The sequence below is a fragment of the Pygocentrus nattereri genome, chromosome 2, assembly GCF_015220715.1.
Source record: "Pygocentrus nattereri isolate fPygNat1 chromosome 2, fPygNat1.pri, whole genome shotgun sequence".
Taxonomy (NCBI): domain Eukaryota; kingdom Metazoa; phylum Chordata; class Actinopteri; order Characiformes; family Serrasalmidae; genus Pygocentrus; species Pygocentrus nattereri.
In genome coordinates this window covers 25,266,864-25,293,752 of record NC_051212.1, presented here as the reverse complement: position 1 = coordinate 25,293,752, position 26,889 = coordinate 25,266,864, and the positions used below count along the sequence as shown (strand labels likewise).

General features: G+C 39.3%; 2 protein-coding genes across 7 annotated transcripts in view; one reads left to right on the top strand and one right to left on the bottom strand.

Annotated features, from left to right (window-relative positions):
• The window catches only part of col4a5 (collagen, type IV, alpha 5 (Alport syndrome)), a 58,922-nt gene extending 40,186 nt beyond the window's left edge, over window positions 1–18,736 (bottom strand). For both annotated transcript variants that reach the window (XM_017699682.2, XM_017699683.2), the window contains exon 1: window positions 18,455–18,736. In XM_017699682.2, coding sequence (XP_017555171.1) covers window positions 18,455–18,544 — 90 coding nt within the window. In that variant the 5' untranslated portion in view covers window positions 18,545–18,736. The remainder of the gene's footprint in view (window positions 1–18,454) is intronic.
• A 746-nt stretch (window positions 18,737–19,482) lies between these two features.
• col4a6 (collagen, type IV, alpha 6) overlaps window positions 19,483–26,889 on the top strand; it is a 123,384-nt gene continuing 115,977 nt past the window's right edge. For all 5 annotated transcript variants that reach the window (XM_017699680.2, XM_017699681.2, XM_017699679.2 and 2 more), the window contains exons 1-3: window positions 19,483–19,581; window positions 19,739–19,845; window positions 20,037–20,082. In XM_017699680.2, coding sequence (XP_017555169.1) covers window positions 19,835–19,845; window positions 20,037–20,082 — 57 coding nt within the window. In that variant the 5' untranslated portion in view covers window positions 19,483–19,581; window positions 19,739–19,834. The remainder of the gene's footprint in view (window positions 19,582–19,738; window positions 19,846–20,036; window positions 20,083–26,889) is intronic.

The following is a 26,889-nucleotide window of genomic DNA, read 5'->3' as shown; positions in this document are numbered from 1 at the left end:
CCCTCCTCAGCGGGCGTGGGATGGTTTGGATCTGGAAATCCTTTTCATTCCTATTCCTGCAGAGCTGAAGCAATGATGACCTTAGGCCTCAAACAACTCAACAGCAAAGCTAGTAGTGGGACGAAGTGCTTGCCCATGGCCTCATGGGTAGTAAAGAACAGACAACAACACTGGCCACTTCTCTTTCTTTTCTAATCTCCCTGCAATAGGCCTTTCTCTTCCAGGGTTTATGTTTCTAGAACAATCTGGGCAGCTGGTTCATCTGGTGCCAGGTGGGTGAGGCATCTGATTTGCAGGGTTGGAGAACAAGCTGATGTAGCTGTGCTGCACAGGCATACATGGAAAAGCCACTAGCAGTGGAAAACACCTATCTACTACAGCCAGGAGAGAAGACAAGAGTCAAATGCAAAACACAGCAGACTAAACTGACACAGACTAAACTGGGTCAAACCAATCAGCAAGACAAAATGAGTTAGACTGGGACTGTTGTTATTGATTATTTTAGCAATTAAGTAGTCATTTTGAAAAAAGTTTTTAAAAAAGACCAAACTATAAAAATAGACCATATGTAGGCTTTGATTTAAATACGTTCTAGAACAAGAACAATTAAAAAGAAGACAATAATCAAAAAAGATATAACAGCGCTGTGACAAAAAGTTTTCAGGCTCTGTTTACAGTAAAGCAAAGCAGTAACAGAATTTAAAATGTGCATTCTCATCATGCCACTTAATTATTTCTGATTCATCAATTTAGCAAAGATTTGCGATAATACCACAATCATAGCCATATTGGCAGATATTTACTTGAAACAGTATGGCATTGGACAGATGTTCACATTCAATCGATATTTATAGATATGTTTACTGTACTTCAAAAGAGCAGATTATGTCATGCAACTCTACAAACAAATAAATATTTTTACATTTCACATCTTTTTTTTTATTTTATCAGCAATCGGCAGATAGGATTTTGGTATTGGCCCACAATTTAGTTAGGGCTGAAAGATTAATAACTTTTACATCAAAATCACAATTTGAAAGAGGGCAATTTTCAAATTGCAAGAGCAGTTTTGATTATAGTCTAGGAGTTATCTCAAGAAGGTTTAAATTGGAATTTTGAAATTCAACCTAATAACACAGAGCCTGCAAACTATCTGTAGACTAGTCAGACCAATTGAAAGCAACCAAACACCAATGTGCTGTGACATCACATCCACAACTACCAACCAGTCCAGCGCACTATGTTCAGCGCTTAAGCCTCAAGACACAAAAGTGGACATGCTACTCTACTTAGCCAGAAAGCAAACTATAGAAAAAAAAACTTTCAATTGCAAAAATCTAATTGAAAATCACAATGAGATATTTTGCCCAAATTGTTTAGCACTGACTTCCCCCCAGAAAGATAAAGCATAATAAATTATACTGTAGCATAAGGTTACAGTTAGTGTTTAACTGCATGCAAGCTGAGCTGTTTTAGGAGAATGAACTGGATTTGCTGTTGACAGACTGGAATGCTGCAAACATGAAAACAATAAATCTTAGTTTGCAGGTGAAAGGAAGCCACACATCTGTGTTTTTCTAATAACACTTCATTGAACTCTCTCTCTCTCGACACCTGGTTGCGTTCTGTGTGTATTTGGACTCAAAGCGTGGGAGAGTTGTCTGATTAACTGCAGTTGCTTCTCACTCTCGTCTACTTCTCAATTGTTGACAGGCATAGACACTCTAGACTCAAGATCACTGACACTACTCCTTCTGCACTTCCTCTGCTTCTTCTCGTCCTGTCTTCAGTCTCATTCCCACCAATCTCTTACAAATTAAATTCTTTCAGCTTTGGATCCTGACTTTTCGGCAGTCACACCAATTGTATGGATTTGTTTAATTTAACAAATTAAGGACTAAAATAAGGACTCATTAACCAAAACAGGTATTGGATGATAATTACAATTTATTCATGAGGACATGTTCAGAAATGACTAAATGAACACACTGGCATACATAAAATCACTACTTATTGTATCAATGTTATTTGTAGGGATGCACTGATATGGAAATTTATGGGAGATGCGTATATCTGATGTTTTTCATGTACATATCTGACAATGCCCACAGATAAAGTTCTACAAAATGCAGACATTTAAATTACATCCACCTGGATTAGTTTTATTAAGAAATGTAACACATTTGTAAAGGGTTATAAATTTATATGTATTTAAATGTATTTAGCACAGCAGTCCAGCCTAAACATTCTGCCTTTCCAAAGTACAATAAATATATCATAAATCAGTTTGAAATATCAGACAAATCTAAACATATGTCCCATGACAATTTTTTAAAGCAAATACCTGCACCTCTGATATCATTGTGTATCCCTAGTTATTTCTATGTATTCTAATATTAATGTTTTCTGAGCAAATAAATGCTTCTTGTTCATGTAAATAGTGTTTTAAAATATTTTTTTCCATAGCTGCTTAAGACTTTTGCATATTACTGTGTAAGTTCAGCTTGTTTGCTTGTTCTACAAAGAGAGGGAGGACATTTCTTTCTTGCCTCCTACATTTCTCATTCTAAAACCTTCAGAAAAGCTCCACAGGAGAGAGCTGTTTTATGTTTTAGATTAGTGTGGAAGTCTCCTCTGCAGTGAAGGAAGCAGGAGCTCAGCTGTCCAGAGGGAGATCACCTTTCTTACATCTGTTCACCCTTAAACACTGCCAGAACTCACATGTGGAAGCACTTAGCACAGATACACAGTGAATATACTAAGATATACAATACTGATATATTTACATCTATAGGAAGTATATATTGCATGCAAAAAGTACAAACCATCACATTTTACATCTGATCTCAGTGGTGACTTACAAGCAACGTAGGGCTTCCAGCACTAACTTTGTGAAGTTTTTATCTTCACAGAAGATGCAAGTATGCAATTTTAACTGTGCAGAAACTGTTTTATCGAAGCTCAGATCTAAACGTTTTTAACATTATTGCACTGAAGTAGCTTCTTCAATTCTACCTGATATGTAACTATGGAAATATTACTTTTAATCAAATAAACAGATTTTGACATTTCCTAAAACAGAAATAAATCAAAGTTTCCCTGCTTGAACACACCCATTTCAACTCAAGTAGGGCTTGTCTATTAGCTGATTAATTAATTTAGATGGGTTTAAGCAGGGAACCACTAAAACACACATTCAGATTCAGATTCAGATTCCTTTATTGATCCCAGGGGGGAACTGCAGTTGTTACAGTTGCAGCCATTTATGTAAAAATAAACACTTTACTAATAATTTAAGACAATATAGAGAATTTACAGTATGTACACCAGATTTAAGTACTTATGAATATAGTAAGGTGGCGGTGATTGTGATAGTAATGTGAAACATCAGGTATAAAGCAGTTACAATTATTGAAATTATTTAAATTAAGTTAGTGTCCCTCTAAGTTATTGCACACACAATTGTTATTATTGCACATATGAACAGTTTCGTATTGAGTTTGTGAATCACACACTGAGGGAGGAGTTATGGACTCCATGAGCAGGTCCAGAGCAGGTCACAACCAGACTTCATAAAAAACTTTCCTGTCTCAAATTTGCTTAATACTTTCTCAGGAAATAATGTCACAGTATCCAAGTAGACAAAGGCTTGTTCTAGTTTCTCAGATTTATAGGCTTTAAAGTCATACCTTAAAGTGATAAGTAAATAAATGCTAAAATAATAAATGCTAGGCAAAGAGATGATACTCTGATAAGTCATTAATTTCAGACTTTCAGACTAATTAAAACCTCTATGTCTCAGAAACTAATGAAGGCTGAAGCCAACAATCTTGCACGCTGCCTATTTCTGAAGAGTTTTTAACAATTCTGAGAAGGTCAGTTTGCTGCAGAAAGACCTTCAAATGTGATTTTAAATGGTTTGAACCTGCTGCTGACCCTGATGTTCTTTAGGTGAAGGTCTCTTCCTGATTCCCGCAGTGCCAAGCATAATAATATACATGTCATAGAGGACCAGGGCTGTACCACACTAACACTGATCCTGCCAGCTCTCAGCCTGCTGAGGGCACTCTGCTACAGGCTAAAACAACACTGAGGCAAGAAAACACTGAAACACCTCGTATTACCTCCCGGTAGCAAAGGGGACTTTCTTCATTAGAATGAGAAACCTGAGGAACACCTGGTACTTAAATTGAATAGTGCAGTTAAATGACAATATCTTATTTATACAAAGGCCTAGTGTGTAGTATAATAGTACCATGTATATGTAATCCGAGTATGCTGACTGAAATAAAGACACCAGGATCAGACTGAGTTGAAAATATTTTTTCACAGCAAAAATAAAAGCTGCCTTAGTTGATTGAGCTCTACACCCACACCTCAACACATCTCTCCTCTATACGAACTTTTTTAACAGGACATGGTGTTGAAACAGAGTGAGATTGCTTGCAACACTACACTATACAGCTAATACAGCCACAACATAAGCTTGCTAACTCATCTGATGTATCTGCATATATCTGCTAAGTGAACAAGAGATGACACAAGACCACTTTTTTCTGATACGGACATTGAACTCTTGAGTATCAACCGATACCAATACAGCTCTGATATTTTTTCTTTAAAAATGACTAAGCTTTAAAAAGAGCTATTTTAATTGAAGCACTTCACTTAAGATGATCATCTAAAAGTACACACGTAGAAATCTTCAAGGGTTCTTTAGTGAAGAAAATGGCTCTGCATAGAACCAAGAACATGTACAGAACCCTTTGCATGAAAGGATTCTTTGCATCATGAAAGGGTTCTTCAGATTGATGAAGAATGTGTTGAATATGGTTGAATCAAAGGTATCCACCTAGCACCAAAAAGGGTTCTTCTCTTGTGTTGATGTCAAGCTTGTAATAACAGAAGAGCCCTTTTTGGTGCCTTATAAAATCTTTTCAAAAAGATTCTATATAGAATTATATTCAACACATTCTCCATCAGTCTGAAGAACCCTTTCATGATGCACCATTTTGTTTACTAAAGAACCTTGAAACTTGAAAAACCATCATTTAAGTAGAATAAGTATACAGACTATCATGCTCAAACTACTCAAGCACTCAACTATCCCACTGGGCAAAGTACATAGCTAACAACACGTATGTGTGCTATTTCAGGACAGATTTGTTACAGTATTGGATCGGATTAATTTGTTTTTTTCCATCTGATATATGATCCAGCATTTTCATTATGCTCATGCATAACAATTTTTTATGGTGAAAAAAATCTGTAACCAGTACAACACACCCAATAACAGAGATGAAACAACTTTCATAACAACATGGTGACAATATGGTAACTTTGCTGGTGATCAGCATTGCTGGTCTATGTTGGTTGTCCAAGCAGAAGTAATAGAGGCAAAAATGAAGGACATTAGCTTGCTAGTCATGTGTAATAATTTTGCATTAATTATTTAGTACACAGGTAAAAAAACAAGCTCACAAAAAATAAACCATCTAATTGACTATTGAGCTTTCATCATATAAACGCAACTGGGACAAGACACAAAAGCACAAAAGAATCTGCATTATAAACTATTAATGACACAATACAAGATATTTATAAGGCCAACATCTTCTCCATTTCAGTTTTAACAAAATGGAAGAGTTCAGTAGCAGACAGGAAGTTTAATAGGACAAAAGAGCACAAAACAAAACAGTAACTCAACAGAATTAATTGACAATTTCAACTTTTTCACACACATGCACAAACTACTTTGTAGAAAAAGTATTGCCAAAACAAACACAGTCCTATATGGTATTACAAAAATATGCAAAGTTTTACGAAAACTGCAATACAGAATTACAGAATTACAACACAGATTAGACCCTTAGACTTAATAAACTTTGTGTGAATCAAAGGCCCCAATTCAAGGTGCTCAAAATGAAATGTGGCCCTAAGGGCTTCTGCATGTGAATCCATGTCAATCAGTCGGAAGCAATAATCCTCTCATCCACCCAAAACACAAGAAGATAAAGTAACACTGAAAATGTGTACAGCTGCCATGGGGAGAAAGTGAAACCTTCAGGAATTTTCCCTTGTAGCACAGAAGTGCAAGCGGGGTAATGATTACAGAGCAAATTAAACAAGTAAGGTGGAGATAAATAAAACACTTAGGCCTGTTTATCACATTCAGATACGAAACATACCGCAGAGCTTATCTAGGCTCATAATTTCTTCCTAAATATTTGAAGGCTCTTCAACGAGAGCAACTAAAACTGAAGCAAGTTGCCTGTGAGGTACATGTAGTAACCATACTTGACCACATGATGGCACACCCAGAATCATGGTTTGTTTAAATATAACTGCTGCATTTAGATCAGTTTTAATACTGAGTTCTGAATTATTCAGCCACAGAGAGCTGACTTTAGATCTGTCATTAAGGGGCAGAAGGTTCCAGACTAGCACTCAAGATGAATACGAAGCATGTTGCCTCCTGTGCTGTGAGCTGCAGATCAGATTTTATCTTTCATACATGTTGAAACCTGCAGGCCTACTCTGGCTCACGCTTAGGAGCCCTGCACTGCAGAGCTCAAATCAATCAGGACTTCTTGGAGGTCTCTTAAAATGCTTAAAATCATGTTTTTTCAGTTCTTCATTATTCTGACTCATACAAAGATGTTTACAGTCAGTATAGTTCATTAGCGTAACTCAACCAGTACAGTTCATTGAACTGAACTGAAAAAGGTCAAACAGACTCCAGGAGTCTTACAAAAGAGAGAGATGGTATTTAGAATGTCAATGGAAGGTAATGCCATACAACTGTTTCCTTTGTTTGTCTGGCGACAGACACATGTCCGAAATTTCCTGTGTTGTTCCAGGACAAGAGGAGGCTAAGCACTGAAATGCCTCAGATGCCTGAGCGATGTGGGAAAAGCAAGAGCAGGAGAGGTATCCCAAGCAGATAAAATATCTTTCCTGCACTCACAGATTTGTAATTTGCCATAAAGTCTGAAGGAAAGCTTAAAGTAAAACACCTTTACTTCAACTTCTGCACTCCCTAAAGTAAACACCCACGCAGTATGATATGTGATGAAGAACACAGGAAGTTACTATGAAGTTGCATCCCTGTAATGTACACTCCATTAAACCAGTGCTTTGGAGTTCTCTGGAGGACGCTGTGCAAACCTAAACACAGATGTTTTTTAAACTATACATCAAACTCTCTATAAGGCAAGCAGGATAAGCCAAATAACATGAGAGCAGTAGAGCATCACTCAGCTTGAATCAGGCAGATGCTTGCAAGCTTCTTAAGGTATAAACTGTCATACTGTGAAGAATATGCTTATGTGTACAGAAAATAAGCAGTCCTAGACAACTGATACATAAGGACCCAGCCATAGCGACACCCTGACCACTGTTTACAGGAAACAGAATAAATATTTACCTCCTTTCCTGGAGAAAAGAGATCATCACTGCCTCTGCAGCCCCCATGCATGCATTACACGCGTACACGACCAGATTTCCCAAAGTAGCATAGGGGAGCCCCCAGCTCTCTGCTCTGATAGCAAAAGCAGATGAGGGAAATGAAATGAAAGAGTAAAATAAAATCCAGCAGAGGGACAGAGAAATCAAGTAAGAAGAAATTAGTGAGATTCTTTTTCTTTTTGATAGAAGAACCAAAGGCAATACTTCCACAGTTCTGACAGTAATACCTAGCTTCTACATATGGCCAGAAAAGATGACATTGCTACTTATTCTGAACGCATTATGACATGCTGGTCACATTTGAAGCGGTTGAAAAATACATGATATGCTCAGCACTACCCTTTCATTTATTTAATTTCTAGTCAAAATGGCTAAAGCACAATTATTAATTTTTCAGTGTTAGAAAAAAGCAGAAATCAAGAGCCTCAACAAGAGACAGTGGTCAAGAAATGTGTTCTTATTGAGTACTGCATGTATAATTAGCCACATAATTTTGAACCTGGAATGCTTTATTGTTCTAGTTACAGTGTTTTATTGCAAAGGTCAACATGCAATGGTGATTAAAAGCTAATTTAAGTTGATTGATTTGTCTAGACTGATTTTATGCATCTCGCTAAGATCAGTGGAACCCAAGACATCTACACATCCAAACATCAACAGTGGAATAAATAATTACTACCCACATTAAAAGTGGTCTAGGCAGCCAAACACCAGAAACCAGGTATTAAAATGTGACTTGACTTCTGACGCTTGTCGCTCTCCCTGTACAGCTGCGTTGTCTGTTAATGGTAGACAACAACTGTCTAAAATCACAAAGACCCAAAACTCACTATTGTACAGTCAATTTTAAAAGCAAGAAACAACAAGGAATTTAAATTCCATTCCAAAGTGTCCATATAGACTGAAAGCTGCTTGAAGTGAATGCAATAGCACATGGAACTGTACTTAAAAAACACTGAGCAGAGCTAGACACAACAATAACACCTGAAAGTCTGTGTTTGTTCTCCAAGGGAAGAGGTAGAGGAAGGTTGCTCAATCATGACATCACTTCAACGAAAGGACAAAGAAATCAAAATAACAAAAGTCAGCAAATACACTTTAATCGACAAGAGCAATATTTGAACTATTAAGCCATTTTCTTTGCAGGAGAGTGAATAATCAACTCAAAGATCTAAGAGAGAGAGAAAGAGAGAGAGAGAGAGAGAGAGAGGGAGGGAGGGAGGAGATCTCATCTTCTCTCCTTGCAGTTTCTCCACAAGCAGGGCCAGACAGAGGAGGGAAATGACAGACATCTAGATCAAGGTCAACTTTTGACTCCACTCACTACCTGTTCATCCATCCAACAGTTTGTTCTTCAGCTGGCATCTCTCTTTCATTCCTGTTGGGAAAACATCCCAAGCAGTAAAATCTGTGATTCTGATGCCTGCAGTAAGTGCTCTGTCATACGCAAAAAACAAAGAACAAAAAGAGCCTTTTATTTATGCTTTTGAATAAAGTGTAAAAAAAACTATAAGTTAACAATGAAAAATCCTCATCATTGCTGCTAATGTCAATCATTTCAGTAGGACAGAACTGAGCTGATGACAAATAAACAGTTAACATAAAATTAGCTTTATATAATTATAACGGTTCATACACTAAAATAGCCAACATGCCTGTGATATCAATGTTGGAGTTGTTTAGCATGTTTGCTATCTTTTAGCCTGTTGGCTGGCTGACCAGCCTAGTTCTAGTAAATAAAATGTGTTTTCAACACCTCAGTTTAAACAAAAACGGGTTCTTACTTCATCAGTACACTCAGTAATAATAAGGCTGGGGGGAAAGACAGAAAAAGAGGAGAGAGAGAGAGAGAGAGAGAGAGAGAGAGAGCGAGAGAGCGAGCATTGCTAAGCACATTCTGAAAAGAAGTCATGCTGGACCATTAGACCAACTGACCCTGATTCCTGGATCCACTCTCACCAGTCTCTGAATAGCTGATAGCTACACAATATGACTGACTGAACCTCCACACAATGCCTTATGTACACTTATCAGCTCTAGACCTGAACCCAGACCAGTATCCCACAGCCTTCCTCCCAAACGCCTGATTCAGCATTGCTCTGCAGTCAGCCAAAGACAACACTGCCACTATCACATCAATCAGGAATGTGCTGGAACTCCTGTTCTGTCTGCCCGGCTCTCCTCATTCTCATAAGCTGGCAGACCCGATGCTGTCCTGGTCCTCAGGTGAAGCCTCGATGCCAACCCCCTCACACCTTTTCAGACATGTCAATGCACCTTGTCTCAATACCCAATTAACCTACCAGTTTGTGGAGCACCAGAAAAGCTAAATTATTTACATTAACCCATTTAAATCCCAAGGCTTCTACATGGACACTTGCTTATAAGGGGTCCTCCCTCTTATAACTACATAACTTTGACCAAAACATTACGGTTGACCTCAATAATATGAATTCTTCAGTATTTGTTTGTTACATTTAGAGTGACCAGTAGCCGAGGCAGGAGTGGTGAGCCAGCAACTGGGAGGTTGTGGGGACTCACATCCCAGGACTGACTGAGTATTAGTGGTTGTCCCCATGGACAAGGCACTTCAACCCTCGCTCCCCTAGACTGGGCATAGTTAGGTAGCAAAATGACAAATTTCCCTTGTAGGATCAATAAAGTATAACATAATGGAGTTATTAATTTCTATATTTAGTATTAAGATGCTTCACCTTAAGCCACAAAAACTATAGACTAAAATAAATTTCATGACCAAAGGCCATGGGATAGAACAGTTATTGTTAATGTATGGAAAACATTAAAAATGCATGAAGAATTGCTGGTTGAGCATCATAATAGCAGGCAACCATGCTCACTCAGAGTGCAACAAAGTACACTGCTTTCCATGTGGCCACTGAAGCTAAAAGACCAGAGTGGGAGCACAGCATAAGTGATGCGCAATCGACTGCATATCCAACTCAGTTCTGTCACATAACTGCTTCAAGCACAACAAATTAGCTCTTTCATGTCCGTTTCTTTCATAATCACAAGTTTTTAATGCCATTTGAGTCAGAGAAGAGTAGCCAATGCACACTGTTCGCACAGTACCGGAGCTGCAGGGCAACAAAATCACAGCATTTTATTAAATTCTTTTCAATTTTCTTAAATCTAGCTGATACATCTCTTATTTCTCATGTTGAGATTGTTTGAAGCCTACTGTAAGATTACAGTAAGGGCTTATTTCTGGATATTTTTTACTTGTTTTATCAAGTAAAAGTATCTCAGTATATTGGCAGATAATTCTACTTTTTCAAGCATATTTCTTAAAATAACCAATATTATCTGCCAAAATAATTAAAAGTAATTCACTAAGTAATTATAAAACTGCCAAAAGTCTAGACATATGTTAAATAATCTTCTAACAAGCTTAGAACATCTTCAAAATGAAACATATTATATATATCAACTAGGTAGAGAATTTCACTTGCTGAGGTACCAGGTTTTGCAGCATGATGAAATGTAGTTCCTTCAGAAAGTGTTTTCACTGTGAGATTACGACTCCATTTTGCTCCTGGGGTGGAAGTCATTAATAGTGCCCATTTCCAAACCCTGAGACAACTACATTTATACTAAAGGATATGTGGATTTAATGTGTAGCGACTGATCTCATGTCAGCCGCATACTGAGCCTTCAAACTAGCACCCAGTATTCACTGAGCTATACCTGAACAGACATGTCTGAAGTGCTTTAAAAGATTTCATAGCCATTAATGATGCCCAAACACAGCATGCAAGCATGCATGGTAGCCTTTCCATAGCTGTGCAGCTGTGGCTGAGAAATGAACACAATACAAGCGCAGTACAAATACAAGACCTCCAGTGCAGATCTTTGATAAGGTTTGAGGAAATAATTTATTGGAAAAAATGCAAACTTTTCATCTACCAAAGCTGCAAAGAATGCTCAAAGTGCAAAATATTCTTCTAGCATGTGGACGGCATAAGAATGGGCTGAATGACACTACAGAGATCCCCTCATGTTCAGAGGAACATGACCCAAAAGAGACATTTGCCTGAGGGATTCACCTTAAACACTGCCTAACAGCTCACCAGGTGCAGAACAGGAGAGGGTAAAGAGCTGTGTATAATAAAATACACATCTGGAAGTGGTTAAAACAAGTAAAGTGCAACTCAATGTTAGTCTCCATAAATGTCAAATGATAAGGCTATAAAGGTCTGAAGATTGGAGGGCTTTTTCTCCTTGAAGCATGAAAGGGAATATGTTCGTTGAGGCCAGTAATCAAACAGAATTCCTGGATAGAAACAAGTGTCCAATACCCCTCAGCAAGCAGACATAGGCGTATGTATGGAAACATTGCCATGAGTCATCTCAGTTACCTCACCTTCACTTAGTCGCTGTCAAAGCAAAACCTTTCAACACAATCTTTTTCCATTTTTCACACCTTTTGAAAATGTTAGCTGCTTTTACATTGTATGAACATTTCTTGATGATGAATGGACCAGTAAAAACAGTCCAGAATTACTAAGAATCTAAAGCTTAATCAAAACATTAACATTTAAGACTGACACAGAGGTGTTTTATAACACTGTTTATGATCTATTTGTATGTTTTTATAGCATGTTAAGAAAGTATAGCGTAAATGCATCAAGGCAACAGGCTGAACTTGGAGTTTGGACAGCAGACAGATCAGTGTTTATGGATGAACAGCATTTTCAGTGAACCTGAAAATGTACAACCTTTAGCAAAATTTTTGTTTGGGAGGAGTGCCTGATCTCAGACCAGGACGGACAGGCTTCAAGGGACAAGAGTGGAAAAGCAGAAGATAACAGAGACCCTTATGTCTGGAGAAACAGAGAAATCTCTCTTATAAACCCGGATGCTACAGAGAATGGGCACTGCGCGTTCCTGTACTCTGAGATCAGCAGAGATAAGGCTCAGCTAAGAGATTCAACTCACCTGCAGCTGTCCCAGAGGAGAACAAATAAAAAGAGAGGAAAACCTGACTGAACATCTGGTTTGAAACTCTAGGTTATGAGCAAATGTTTATTAAAAAAAAAGAAAAAAAGAAGCTTCTGACAGTATGTGCGCCCCACCTCCACCACCCCACCCTTCACATTCCGCAAACATAGTTCGATGACCTCTTAATCTGTAGACCAAACAGTGCAGATGTGTGTGTAGGGTAACAAACCACCCACTTACAAACACCCAGTCTGTCAGTTTACTCCTAAACCAGGCTCAGGATAGACAAACAGACAGGAAGGGGGGTGGGAGGGGTATCTAGAATGTGAATGGAGAAAGAGAAAACAGAGAAAGAACTGAGAAATATAGATTGAGAAAGAGAGAGAAAACAGATAGACAGAGAGAGAGAGAGAGAGAGAGATGGAGAGAGAGAGAGAGAGAGAGAGAGAGAGAGAGAATGGGGAGAAATAGACAACAGAGACAAAGAGGGTGAGAGAGTAAGATGGAATGGGGGAGAGGGAAAATGGAGAGGTAGAGTTGAAGTTGAATGTGGGAGTAATTAGTTAACTAAACACTACGGGTTTGTAAAAGAAGATCACTGTCCACCTGCTAAGACTAAGTGGCATTTGCAGGCCATTCACACCACACCGTAAGAACCCCTGCCTAACATCCACCCACACTAGTACCCTGGATTGAGTCTCAGCCCATTTATGTTATTTGTTGCCACTAAGACCATCCACAAACACAGCCACACAAAACAACTAGAGCTTAATGTGTGTTACTGCTACTGAATTACAGACATTTAGTGGATAGACAAGGAATTAAATAGACTTAACTGTTTGCTTTCTTGAGAAAACAAGTGGATAAAAAGCTAATGTCACTTTGTATATGCATGCACTGAGTGAGTAAACATCTGAGTATACACAAGTGTACGTGTATGCATATATATCTCCAAGTTTGGGAAGTGTGCAGTGCATTTGTAAAGATATAAACTTTAAGGTAAGATCCTGATATCAATAATCAATTCCATTTTTGATATTTTATGCATCCATATGTTCAAAACTGTCCTGATTTTACAGAGCTCTCAAAATGATATTTGCTACACAGATCACACTGGACCAGAAATATATAATTTGTACATTATAGAGGTCTTATAACTCTAAACAATACAAAAACCTGAACTGCCATCATATCTCCATCTTCAAGTGCCAAAAAGTGTAATATCAACATGTTACATGACAATGGCTTCCCCAGATGTTTACAATTGGCTCATACTGAAACTGATTTTTGGTGATGTATTTAGTTTACTCTGGAAGAACAGAATGTTTAGGTAATGCTGGACTACTACATTAAAATATCTGCATTTGTAAGCCTATAGGAAAAATCTTGTATTTGTCTGTAATGCTAATCTAGGTGGACGTAGTTCCTGATATCGGCATTGGCATCCATACCAGTTTCAATGTTCATTTGTATCTTAATTTTTAATTTTCAATACCGCATTGAAAGTGTATTTGCAATTGAATGTAAAAGGATGTGTAGCTCATAAGGGTCTCTGACTGATGATACTGGTTATCCCAATATAAACAGAGGGCAGGTGAGCCATAAAGGACGTTCCATCTCCACACGAACCTGCGCATGTACTGCTTACACTGTGAGGGACTACAGTGTACCACACACAGTACACACTCCATAAACACATTCCAACTAAGCTTAGGATTAAGCAGAGCAAATGACGTGGAGTGAGGAAGGTCATGGCAAGAATCAGCCAAAATCATACAGTCTTTCAAAACTGAATCAGTAAAATCCTGCCTACATAGGAACAAAAAAGTTGAAAAAGTTGAAAATCATCAAAGAAATGTATGGTCTTGAACACACTATTGACACAGTGAATACATGTTTGAGGAATGTCAGGGCTTGCGAGGCTGTTTTGGTGGAACATGTTCCCTGCATGGATAGATGTGAAAAACAAAGACCCTTCCAGCAAGTGAGAAAACAGCGGAATTTACTTGTTCTTCAACATAGAGAAGTAAAAGGCAAAGAGAAATAGAGATGTATAGACACAGAGAAATAGAGGGAAATGAGAGAAAGAGAAAGAAAGAGTCTTCGCCAGCTGCTTGGCAGCACCACCATAACCTCTGCCCCCCCCCCACTCCAACACCCTAAGCAGGGTGTTCCCAGCCCTGTCTGTCTGCTCTAGGTGGATATCTCCAGCCTGAAAGGATGTTGTGGCTATGCACACAGATAGCTGATGGTAGGGCTGGATTTAAGGACAGGTTCATTCCATCAGGACTGTATGTCATGTACAAGTGACAGTTCAATCAAGAAAAAAGACAAATCAGACTGAACTCATGATCAGAGCACACTAGGGGTGGGCAATTTAATATGTCATTGTTAGAAAAAGAGAGCGATGTCACTGTTACAAGGGGTGGGCAACATGACAATATGTCATTGTTACTATGGCTGCACGATATGACGACATGTTATTGTTACTGTGGGTGGGTGATATGATGATATATCATTGTTATTCAGGCTCGACAAAAAAAGGATTTGTCATTGTTACCACTGGTTGGCAATATGGCACCATTACTAGGGGTATCTAGGCAACAGTCAAATTAAACATTTCAAGCCACAGCAGATAAATAGTGAAAATTAAGACCATGTGAAACCATTTCACAGTTTTTATGAGGGACAACAGATGAGTGATTTATAATCTAATGCCGAGTATTGATGGGGTTCAACACTCAAGAACTTCTCCATTACAGGTTCGATACCACTTAAAAACACAACAACCAGCTTTATGCACAGAATACTGCGAAACAAAAGAAGCAGAAAGGAAAGTCCCCACTAACACAGTGGCGCAATGTGAAGCCTCAGTGTTTAAAATCATTCTGAAATTCCCAAAAGACAGTGCAAAAGTGCAAGGTATAACTAAACAGTAAAGGAATTCATTGCCTTGGGTGACCAGCTATTCTCCATTGTCAAAGACATTTGATTTTGTGGCCCATACTGCAGCCCACATAGTGGAATAATTTTAGCAAAAGATTTTATGTAAATTGTGTTTACTTAATGTCAGCCTTTTTGGTTTTCGGTCTCTTTGCCATTTTGGTCCATCACTAAAAAAATTTCAAAAACTATAAATACAATTATTATTATTCAACGCTTCACACACTGCACTAGTTTAGTATTCACCCCTAACTGTTACTCTGATAAATCAGAGAAAATTAGAGAGAAATGAGGGCACAATGAACTTTGTTAAGAGCAGCACAGTATGCAAAATATTGTATTTAAACATATTCTCTGCTACTTTTTGATAGCATTTTTAAATATGGCACTGCTGGCTACATTATTTCTATGTGTATGTTATGTGATATCTTGATAAATACTGTTGTATGTATCCAACACTTGACATATACATCTACATACAAATGTGCACCCACATTCATTCAGAAAATACATGCATGTGTACACACACATATATACACTGCTGAGGAGAGGAGGTTACAGATTTCTTCATGAGTGACAAGTTCAAAGGAGACCCTCATGGTGTACATTACAGGCAAGCTCCTCTACCTGGCAGCCCAAGATTTCTATCACCAGAGAAGTAAGAAACTCATTTCTAACCCCAAACATCTCATATTACAAGCCTAATTTGCTTTAAAAGCCTGGTCTATAATACAATAAGGTCTGAATGGTGTGAAATCTAGAGAATGAAAAGGTCTTGAATAAAACATTGCACTTTTCTGTCCACACAAAGTTGCCCTTTTTCAGACCTCTAGCACAGAATTCCAGGTCACGTGCTGACAGACTCAGTGCCCACTAGAGGGTGTCGTCTCATGAAGGCATTAGGCTGGAATCATAAGCGGGCATTCCACACTAGGCTGAGTTAAAAGGCTTTGACATTCCAAAAAAAACGGGGGAATTATGTTCCCACACTGTGGGGTGATCCTCACTGGTGGAGAAGGTTGAGACACCATCTCTCTAGTTGTAACAGGACACAGATCCCATAGTTTTCTGAGCAACATCTCTCAATACAAAACATTGAACTTTTCCACTAAGTTCTAAGGGCTTGAGAAGATAGTAGCTTAACGAGTCATCTTTTTTGTTTATACTGCTGCACTTTAAGCCATTACACTTCTGAACATGATAGACCAGAGCTTTCATTTGCAATACATTTTGCTTATTTTTTAAACCTTGTGGGCCTGTCTACTGATCCCCACTTTAGTTCCTCGCTCTCATACTTACATGACATTCGTACTAGTTTCATTGTAGTTACTGTATAACAAGTCTGAATAATGAGTGTAAGAGGTTCAAGAGGTTAGAGCATTCTTGGTTTCTATTCAAGTGATTGCATCTCAGTCTGTTAAAAGCAGGAGTAAATGCATGCTTCACTTCCACAGACTCCAAGCTCCTTGCATGCCTCTTCAGAAGAGAGGGGCCTCCTGTGGTTGCAGACAACCTGAAGTAAGCTACAGTGTGAACAATGCCCGGCACCACAAACTGTCTCCCAGATAACACACACTCATGTCATGCAAACATGCATGCACGTACTTGCGTCGGTATGTATGAAACGGGGCCTTTCTTGGAGGCCTTTAGGGGTCAAGAGGTTGCCTGGACAATAGATAGTGTCTTAAGTCCTTCATTGAATTGACCTGAAGGTCTTGCACTCCTCCAGCTGGGGGATGGGGGTGGCTATGAACCTATATGCCTCTCCCTGTGGGTATTTAACTCCTCCCTGATGAAATGACAAATCTCAACATCTTCAACTGCGAGATGGGGTGGAACCTTAGCAACCTGCAAAGACGCCTGCAGATTCCTAAAGATTTGGTGCATTCCAAGAGCCCATCAACAATGAGGGCTGTTCAAATTACATTCCAAGTCACTGTTGGGACGAGTCCACTACAATGCCCACTGGGAAATGTAGGCATGTATGACAGGATACCGTTTAAGTTAGGGTCATTTTAACAAAACTGTCCCTGCCACTACTGAAACGCACATTAATGCCTGTGGCAATGGGCGCTTCACAGAACATGTTCTCTCCTGTCAGTCTTGCTGTTGGCTAGCCTGACAGTTGGAGATCAGGTCAGGCATTTCATGATAACGCGCACCAGAGAACCAACAGCTGATCATAAATATTAATGCAGAAGTCAACAGATGTATTTTTTCTTCCAAAGAACATTGGAGAAAACTTGGTGGCCTTTCTTTTCCCATCATCAATGACCTCTGGTAGTGTGTCAGCTATACTGGCTTTGTGAATGAAAAAAATTTCAATCAATCCATCCATACACTAAGAATGACATGCACTGACTTGTTAACTTCCAGAGACAGTGTCTGTAGCTGTGTTCTCAAACCAGCACCTCAACTGCACACCACTTGCAGCCCATTCAGGCCACTATAATTTGTCAAACTATTGCTTCAACGTAAAACCATGCCCAGAGCAAGTCATTCAGAAAAAAAACAAGTGACACTTTTCACTACTACACAGCCTGCATGCAGCTTTTCAGCATCCTTCAGCATCTGGCTATGTAAGACCTGCCAACAACCAAAAACAAACTAAACACAACCACCAAAACAAGCTTCTAACTCTCCGTCCAAGAACTAGATGAGCTCCAGGCTCCAGATTCGCGTTCGCTTTTCAGTAAAAACGCTGGAGATAGCGAGGGTCAGCGGGTTTCTACAGAAGTCGCCCCCCTGTAGAAGAAAACTCCGAAAAATGTGATGCGAGTGAGCACCAAGCGCGCACGAGACGAGTTAGCGCGAGGAATCCTCCGCGAGGACGGGCCGTTAGCCGCGCGAGAGACGCCGCGAAGAAAGTGCGATAACGACTTAGTCACAAAACCGAAGAAAAAACCAACAGTGCGGCGCTTCGTTTTAGTCTAACCACGTCTGTTTATAAACTAAAGCCGGGACGCGTGTGTGTGGAGCCGCGGAGACTCTGAGCTAACAGCCCAACTCGAGTTATAACCCACGGCTCTTAACGAGCACCGAGTCGCTCCACGGAGCAAGTGCACGAGTGCAGGAGGGTACTCACCGCAGCCTGGGAGTCCTGAACCCCACAGGAGAGCGTAATGAACAGCAGCACCGCGACAAGCTTCAGCAGACTCTTTAACTTCTTATTCATTCTTCTGTACTGAAAGAACCTGCCCTCTCAACGTCGACAGTTAAGGCTATGAGGACGTATGTAACTTCTCATATTCCTCTTCTAACTCTGTGGTGACTACAGAAGTAGTTTTTTAAAGGTAAAGGCGCATATTCTTCTACAGACTCCAGGCTGCCTAGTGTTAGGACCGTTCACTAACCTACTGGAGCAGCCTTCACTTTTTCTCTTTCCCCTTAACCTGCGCGCCGGACTACTTTCAATCCCTCCGCCTTGGGACAAAATAGTCCCTCCAAAACTTTAGACGACGCTTAGAGTAACTTTTCACAATAAACAAAAAAAGACTGTCGCGCAGTAAACTGGTGAGCTGTGTTTTTATCTATTGTCTTACTTCACGGAAATATTTTGTGTAAATATGCGGATCTTCCAGAGTGAAAAAGAGGACAGTAACTCAGCGTCAGTGCAGGGTAGGACCGCATCACACCCTGTTATCAGGGTTTCCCCCTACATAGCGCGTTCAATTTCTTGGCGTGCCAAATGAGATTTTAACGTCAGTGTGGTCTCGGTTTATGTTTGTACTGCATTGTAGAACAGTTTATTAAATGGGGGAACTAAATAAAGCATTTATTTACTGTGTGGGGTCTAGACTTTTGGACTTTCGTTTTATGTTTATTCGATTTGTTATTACTTTCTGACACATTGGGTCTAACTCATGCGTCTTCAATTCCTTTTCTGGAAAAAAAAATCACCCGCCTTAACTTTCTTATTGAATAAATCATAAGGACAAAAGATCATGGCTGTTAATAAATCTCAGCAGGGCGTTTAGATTAATCATTATTATATGTGGAAGACCATAGGAGCTGTTGTCTGTGAGCCTTTCTACTCTGTTACACTTTTTGCACTCCCACCTGTGAGATTCATTCGAGTCGTGTACTGAAGCTGAGTGAGCCGGTGTGATTGACAGACCGAAGCCCCGCCCCCTGCCCTGCTGCTGAGCGGACTCGTTGCGGTGCGCGGAGTCGAGTTGAGCGCGGAGGGAGCCGTTTCACCGCAGCGTTACCGTGAGTTCAGCTTTTCTCACATTCAGAGCCACTTTAATGCCACGCTGCATTAAAAAGCCGTGTGTACTTTGAGAGGGCGCTAACGTGCTGGTGTGTCTGTGTTGTTGTCGGTGCTGCGGGCTCCGCTCTCCCTCTCTGTCCTTCTTCGTCCTCGAAGTGGATGAACTCGGCGGGTCTGAAGCCGGAGGCTGGTGGTGAAGCGAGGGGAACGACGGAGAGATACAGCGCCTGAGTGTTCCTCCGAGGTGGCACGATGAAGCTCTGGTACGTCCGCTGTGATTAATGTGTAGATAAGATTCATTCCCCCTGCCTGTGTATCTGTGAATGGACTGTGCTTCGTTAACTGGAGAGGTTTAGAGCTGCAGTGTAAAAGTTCTGCGTTGTGCTGAGGTGAGTTGCTCTCCGTGTAGCCTCATGAGCTGATACATGAAAGCCTGTCTGGTTCATTTCTGCAGGATTTGTGTGCTCGCTGTGATTTGGTCGCTGCAGTCTGCACATGCGGTGAGTGCAACAAGTCCCTGTTTCTCATTCTCTCAGTGTGTCAGACTGTCCGTGTCGCGTTTCATGTCTGAACTGTTCTTATAACTCTGGGTAAAATGCTTTTAAACAGTGTGTAGCACTCTCATACATTCTAAAATCACGCCGATCCCGAAGCGCAGGCTTGAAATTGCGTTGTCCCTTTAGTACCTCACACTGTAATGCCTTTACTTGGTAAAGTTTGTTGAACTGGTGCTACTGGTGTCCGGCCACTGGATGTAGGAAAGCACCATAGGCCTGTACCTTACACTCATATCCCACACGCTAGTGGTCACGGACTGTGGTAGGGATGAATGGATTATGTATTTTTAAATCCTGAAAATAAGTTTCATTACCACGTGACCACGTTTTTGACGTTTATGTTTTTGGTGAAGCTCCTAGATCAGGGGTGCACAACTCAGGTCCTGGGGGGTTATGTCTAGCACTATTTGGAGGTTTCCCTACTTAAACACACCCACTAAACCTGCCAATTAACAGATAAATGCAATCAGGTGTGTCTTAGTAGGTAAAACAGCGAACTGTGCTGGACCCTGTCTTAGATGTAGGCTTTGAATTTTTTTTTTCTGAGGGAATCATACATTAATTTTGAAGCTAATACAAAACAGCAGCAGAATATTATTAAAATAATCCAATAAAAATTGTTTAGGAGTTACTTATTTACTTCAGTCTCTGCTAATTTTGTGTCCAGACTGAGATGATTTTATAGTGAGAACAGCCTCATAATAACATGCTTTCATGAATATTTAAATCTAAGTTTAGGACACACCTACTTAGTGATTAGCTGATCACGTGATACTTAGACATACTTAGACAAATGAACTCACATTTTAGCACTGCAATCTCTTTCAGTGGTGTAAAAGTCTTCAGACTGTGCAGTTGAATAATTAATGAGCTTCTAATCTGAAATAAGAAACTAACTTGTGTTATTAAAATGTAATATCTGTAGATGTTAGATTATGACAGTAAGAAAAGAGAAGACGCCACATTTCTTGCTGCAGAGTGTGCAGTTCAGTGGCATCTGGGCTGGAGGCAGTGTTCATTCAGTTGTCAGCAAGGTGCCTTACTTACTATGGCCATGTTTTCTGAGTGCTCGTGTTATAGGTCACTGCTGCTGGTCTTCAGGGGCTAAAACTGTAGATCTAACAGTAAAATCCACTTGTGTTTAGACTGTGTACATATAGTAGGGCATTTTCCCATAGGTCAGGCTGTGGGTGCATGTTCATATCACACTGTTGCTCTTATACAGGAACACAAGGAAACACTATTTAATTCAGACATTTAATTTTGTGCTTTGAAAGGGTTAATTATCTTTGATTGAGAGCCAGACAGTGGTATTGAGTCAATGCTTTAATGGTAACAATAGTCAAGGTGGAGTTCAGAGCAGAAGTGTGAAGAGAACAGCATAGCTTGTTAGACACAGTGAGATGAATGAAGAACACTTAAAAACATCATGAAGGATCATAAAGATTAAGACTTGTGTTTATCATTATAGAAGGGGAACGTTCTAAAGGCTGTTGTGGGACGTGTTTATTTATTTATTTACAGTATAAGTAACCTATCATAGATAATCTTGAGGTTTCCAGTGATAAAGTAAACAAGTCAACACGTTTTTCTTTGAAGTGAACAAGAATGTAAAAAAACACTATCTCATCTCAAATCTCATCTCAAATCTCATTTCACCTCTCTCTCTCTCTCTCTCTCTCTCTCTCTCTCTCTCTCTCTCTCTCTCTCTCTCTCTCTCTCTCATAGCTCTGTCCCACCTCTCTTCTCGCATACTCTCTTTTATCTTTCTCTCCATCCACCAGTCTGTTCTCTCTCAAACTCTCTCTCTTTGTGTCTCACAAACACGCATACTTTATATCTTTAGCAGTGAAAGGAGCTGAGGCATAGTGAAGCTCTTCCTTGTCTTGTTCAGGCACTTGAGATGTTTGCACTGTTCCTGTTGATAAGTGTGGCCTTATCTCTCACTGTCAACAGAATCTCACACACGTGAAAAGTACCATTTATACTATTTTAAATTGACAGGATTTGTTTCATATTGGATCATATATAATTCATATTAATGATCTTTTTTATGCTGTCACAGAACTTGTCCTAATATGGCACTTTAAGTGACCACATAAGAAACATGATAGATAATAAATATGTCTGTATATCATGTCTTTAGAGATGTTGAGGGCAGTAAAGTTGGCTTGAGTAGCTCTAAAGATGTGTTTGGTCAGAGTATGGAGATATGAATTCATTATTGTTAAAAGGAAATCTAGAAAGCGCTCCAGTGTGACATAGCTGTCTAAGGCTTTGCTGTATTTTTGGGAGATCGTGAGTTTAAATCTAACAGCAGATCTAGGGCTACTTAATTATAAGTGGTGCTGCACAGTAAGTAATAAACACAGCTGTTGTACTCAGAGCTTTTGATAGTATTTTTAAATGTGGCATTACTGGTACACTGCATCTCTTTATAAACCCCCAGAAAAATTAAATATTGTAAAACTTTACAAACAGTATTGTGATATTGTATTGCAGACTTGTTATTAACCTTAAAGACTAGTAAGTTCTTTGAGTTCTTTGTTTGTGTGGAGTAAATGAACACATAAAACACACTAACACATTTCCGGTATGTGTTCTTAGCCAAACTTGCTAAATATATATATATATATATCAGTTATAAATATATTAATCACCTATTTAATTAAAAAAAAAGTGCTACATTGAAAGTAAAGGGTAACTGGCTATGTAGAAGCAGCATTCAAATAAAGTGTGAGTTTACTTACCTGCCTCACATTATTTATGGCATAAACTACAACACAGGTCTGTCAAACCAAAAGCCAATGAATTGACAGACTTTGTGTTGTAAGCAAAGATGCAGATTTTGGCTGATTACAATTATGCATCCCTAGTTATTTGGTTCCTGCTATAAACCTAATATGTAAGTCATGGAGTTCTGAGAGTGAGGAATTCATGTGTGGTCTCACATACAGGCAATTACAAATTAACCCTCTAGTGCCCACGCAAAGAAACTGTTAATGTAATCGTCTCTTATCTTTCAGTGAAATGATGTCTTACTGTGATGTCATTTCATTTTGATATGGAAAGTTCAAACCAAATGTAAAGAGTTTTTTTAGTTCACAAATAACCTTTTTAAACAAGCAAATGTGAATAGAAATACACTCTAAAAATAAAGGGGTTCTTTGAAAAAATGCCAAAGAAGACATTTACATGGTATAATTCTTTAAAGTATTGTTTTGTAAATGACCTGCAAGAGTGTGAAGAAGCTTTGGAAAGTGGGAAGAACCTATACATAATGTAAAGGTTCTACAGCATTTTTTTGAAAAATCAAAAGTCAAAGAGGTGTTAGAAGTGTGCACTTCTCACTATAGTCACTTTTTGTTGTTATGTGTATCTAAAAATAAAGGTAACATTGTGCTACTTATATACAGTGATAGGTAATCACAGTCACACACAAAAAGCTCCAGTTCCACATGCACAAGTACTCTGGGCCAGAAGAGTTGGAGAGAGATCAAAGAAAAAGACTCTGAATTAATTGGTGACGGGACATCAGGTTTGATAGGTTTAAGATGCTCTGATGAAGTGCGCCTTTACAGTGGAGCTATAAAGAATGCTTCTCTTGCTTTTAAACAGACCGTTGTGTAGCCTCTCAGTATATTTGGAACAAGTCTAAAGTGCCAGACTGCTTTATGTCTTTTTGACTGCTTCTTGAAAGGAATTGTTTACACAGTTGTCTTGTCCTAATGCTATGAATAATAGCTGAATACTTGTGCTATTGCCTTGCTTTTTGCACGGAAACAAGCAAGACCATATGATGGAAGTTAGGCACCACTGTTTATTCAATCTGAATCCCATTCTAAATAAAAGTGCATGTGAATACTCTCCACAGTTGCCCACCCACACACACCTGCTCATGTGCACAAAGTTAGTGAGCAGTCTGTTGAGAAAGCCACAGTTTAAGGAGGAAGAGGAGAGATAAATGCAAACTCGTAACAGGAGTAAACTGACCTGCACTTATCACCTACACAAAGGCAGTGAGCACTTTCTCTTGGGAGAAAAATAATTGATTAAAATGTTTACGTAATTTCCTAATGAATTAAATGCATTACATCACGACAACTACTGCAATTGAGAAAGTGAAATAAGAAAGTGTTGATGTAATGTACATCATCCATGTGTAAATGAGAATAAATTCAATCCATCTCCTGTTTCAGTCTCTCAGACTTTGTGTGTGTGTGTGTGTGTGTGTGTGTGTGTGTGTGTGTGTGTGTGTGTGTGTGTGTGTGTGTGTGTGTGTGAGACCTGCTGTTCTAACTGTTTATCCAGTGAGCTCTTATCTCTGCAGGCCGTCCTCCCCCCATTCACGGATGAAAAATTCCAGACCTACCTGGCAGAACTTGTTGAATTCTCTCTCTTGCTGCAGGTGTAACTTTCTTAAACGTTCCTCCATGTCAAGCCGAGGCGCTATGATGGCTATGTGATTTGTTAGTGCCACTCTTTGACTGAATTTACTTTTGCCCTAAGGGTACAGATTCTGTTTGAGGCTGTTTTTGAACTCCACCCATCATCCCAGCCACCTAACCCTGGGGGGTAGCTTTTACAGTCCTCTACTTCAAATTAGATTAAGTAGTTATTAGAAATGTAAATCCCTGATCTCACGGTGATGCATCGTAAATCAAATTTCACCAGGATTTGATTTGACTAACTTGGTTTATGATACAAAAATACAGTGAATATTTGAATGTGAGTGCAGGCACAACAGTGAAATATAGACTTTCAAAAATAGTGATTCAGTGATCCGATTCATGGATCAGTACGTGGTCAGATGTGACAGATTCACTATAAATGCTGTTTTCTAGACACCATACACATCAGATTCTCACTTTGTGTTTCATCAGTGGAGCTAATTGCTTCACATACAGTTAGTAATTACTAATGATCACAATACACGCAAACCTGTTTATTTAAGGAGAATAATGTTTCTTTAATAATCTTTCAGTGTTTCTTTGCAATCATGAAATGTGCCATGTGTTTCTCTGCAGAGTCCCTCTTCTGGCGATATTTGTATCAATTTAATATAGGCAAATTGTCAGATTTTATGGATAAAAGGTGATAACTTATATGTCTATAGTGCATTCTTAGGCCTAAAATAACAACAAAAACAACACAAATGACTTTTGGGGGAGGGGTGTTTAGGAAAATATCTTGAGAATTTTATTTTGGCTAAAAATGAGCATGAATTTGAAGGCTATTACCCTTGATCATAATCATTTACATCATGAATGCGCTGGTTTGGGGATGAAGGTGGCGATTTTTGGTGTTGATTTTAAAATGGGTTATTTTATTAGTTAAAGTTCATGCATTTTTACGCCTCTCGTGGTTAGAGCTAACAGCCTGTCAGCTGTGCAGAATTGAAGGTTCTTAATGGAGAAGCAGATTTTCCCTCTGTTTTTCTGTTAAGCACAATTTGAGCCCTGATTTCTAAGCAGAGGAAATCCTTACCTCAGTGCCTTGCTACGACTGGACATTGATGAATTTCACCTTCTTATTCTCTTGCTTGCTCTTTTCCCCCACACATTCACATAAATGTCAGAAGAATCCCTTTCTTTCTCAAACTTTCACTGGATGTCAGCAATAGAAGAAAACCAAAGAGACAATCCTCTGTTTCTCTCTCTCTCTCTCTCTGTGCTGAGAAAGGCACATATAGAGAGCAATGATGTGATAGTTCAACCTCACTGAAGGGCTTTTCCCATAAATGGTTATGTTCTTGTAGAGCTAGGAGAAGGGACAAGATAAAGCTGTAAAAAAAAAGTTTGTGGTCTTTCTTCCTTTCAAAGGGGGGCCTGTCTGTCTCCTTGTTTTAGTTAACTAGGGTCAGATACAGCAGTAATCACAAGCTCAGTGACTGTTGGCTTTTAAGTTTAGCTGAAGTTTTAAGGTTTTCAGGTTTTTTGGTCAGGTCCTCCTGCAGTCAGGCTTTTCAGAATCCCCAACCTTGTTCTACTCTGTTCTTCTTCAGTTTCCCTGTCTCTCTCTCTCTCTCTCTCTCTCTCTCTCTCTCTCTCTCTCTCTCTCTCTCTCTCTCTCTCTCTCTCTCTCTCTCCTCTTTTTCTGTGTCTTACTCTTCCTGGTTATAAAATGTGGGAATCTATAACCAAATTGTCACTCTCATCAGTAAACCTCTTAAATATATGCTAAATTTATTATTTAATTTGAAATTGTCTTGCTTGTGTTCGTTACAATGCAGTTTTTAAACATACCATTTTTCAATTTTCAACAAAGTTTGTGTGACTAAGACATCTCCGTCACTCCCCAACCTCACTGTCAAACTAAAGCGAAAGTCAAAGGGCAACTCATACAAAGGAGATTGGAGAAAGAAGAAAAGCGGTAGCAGTGACAGAAGTCGAAAATTCTTTACTAGTTGATTTATCACACTTGTAAAAAACCTTTTTAGGGAAAAGAGAAAGGATATAGGATTCCTGCAAAGAAAACAGGAGCATTGCTGGAGGAGAATGAGAAGCTTCTAATAAAGCACTGTGCAGCAGAAAAATTAAGGAACAAGCCACATATTTGTCATTCTCTAGTTGTTGATTGTGATAATGAAGTTTTCCATCACAAACAGGTGTTTGTGGCTTTTGTGCCTGGCCTTTCATGGGGACTGAACAGCACAATGATCAGCACATTCCCTCCTTCTCACTCCCCCACCTCTTAAAAGAGACAGTTCAACAACTGTCAGCTCCTCTCCTGCCTCTGCTGCTCTGTTGA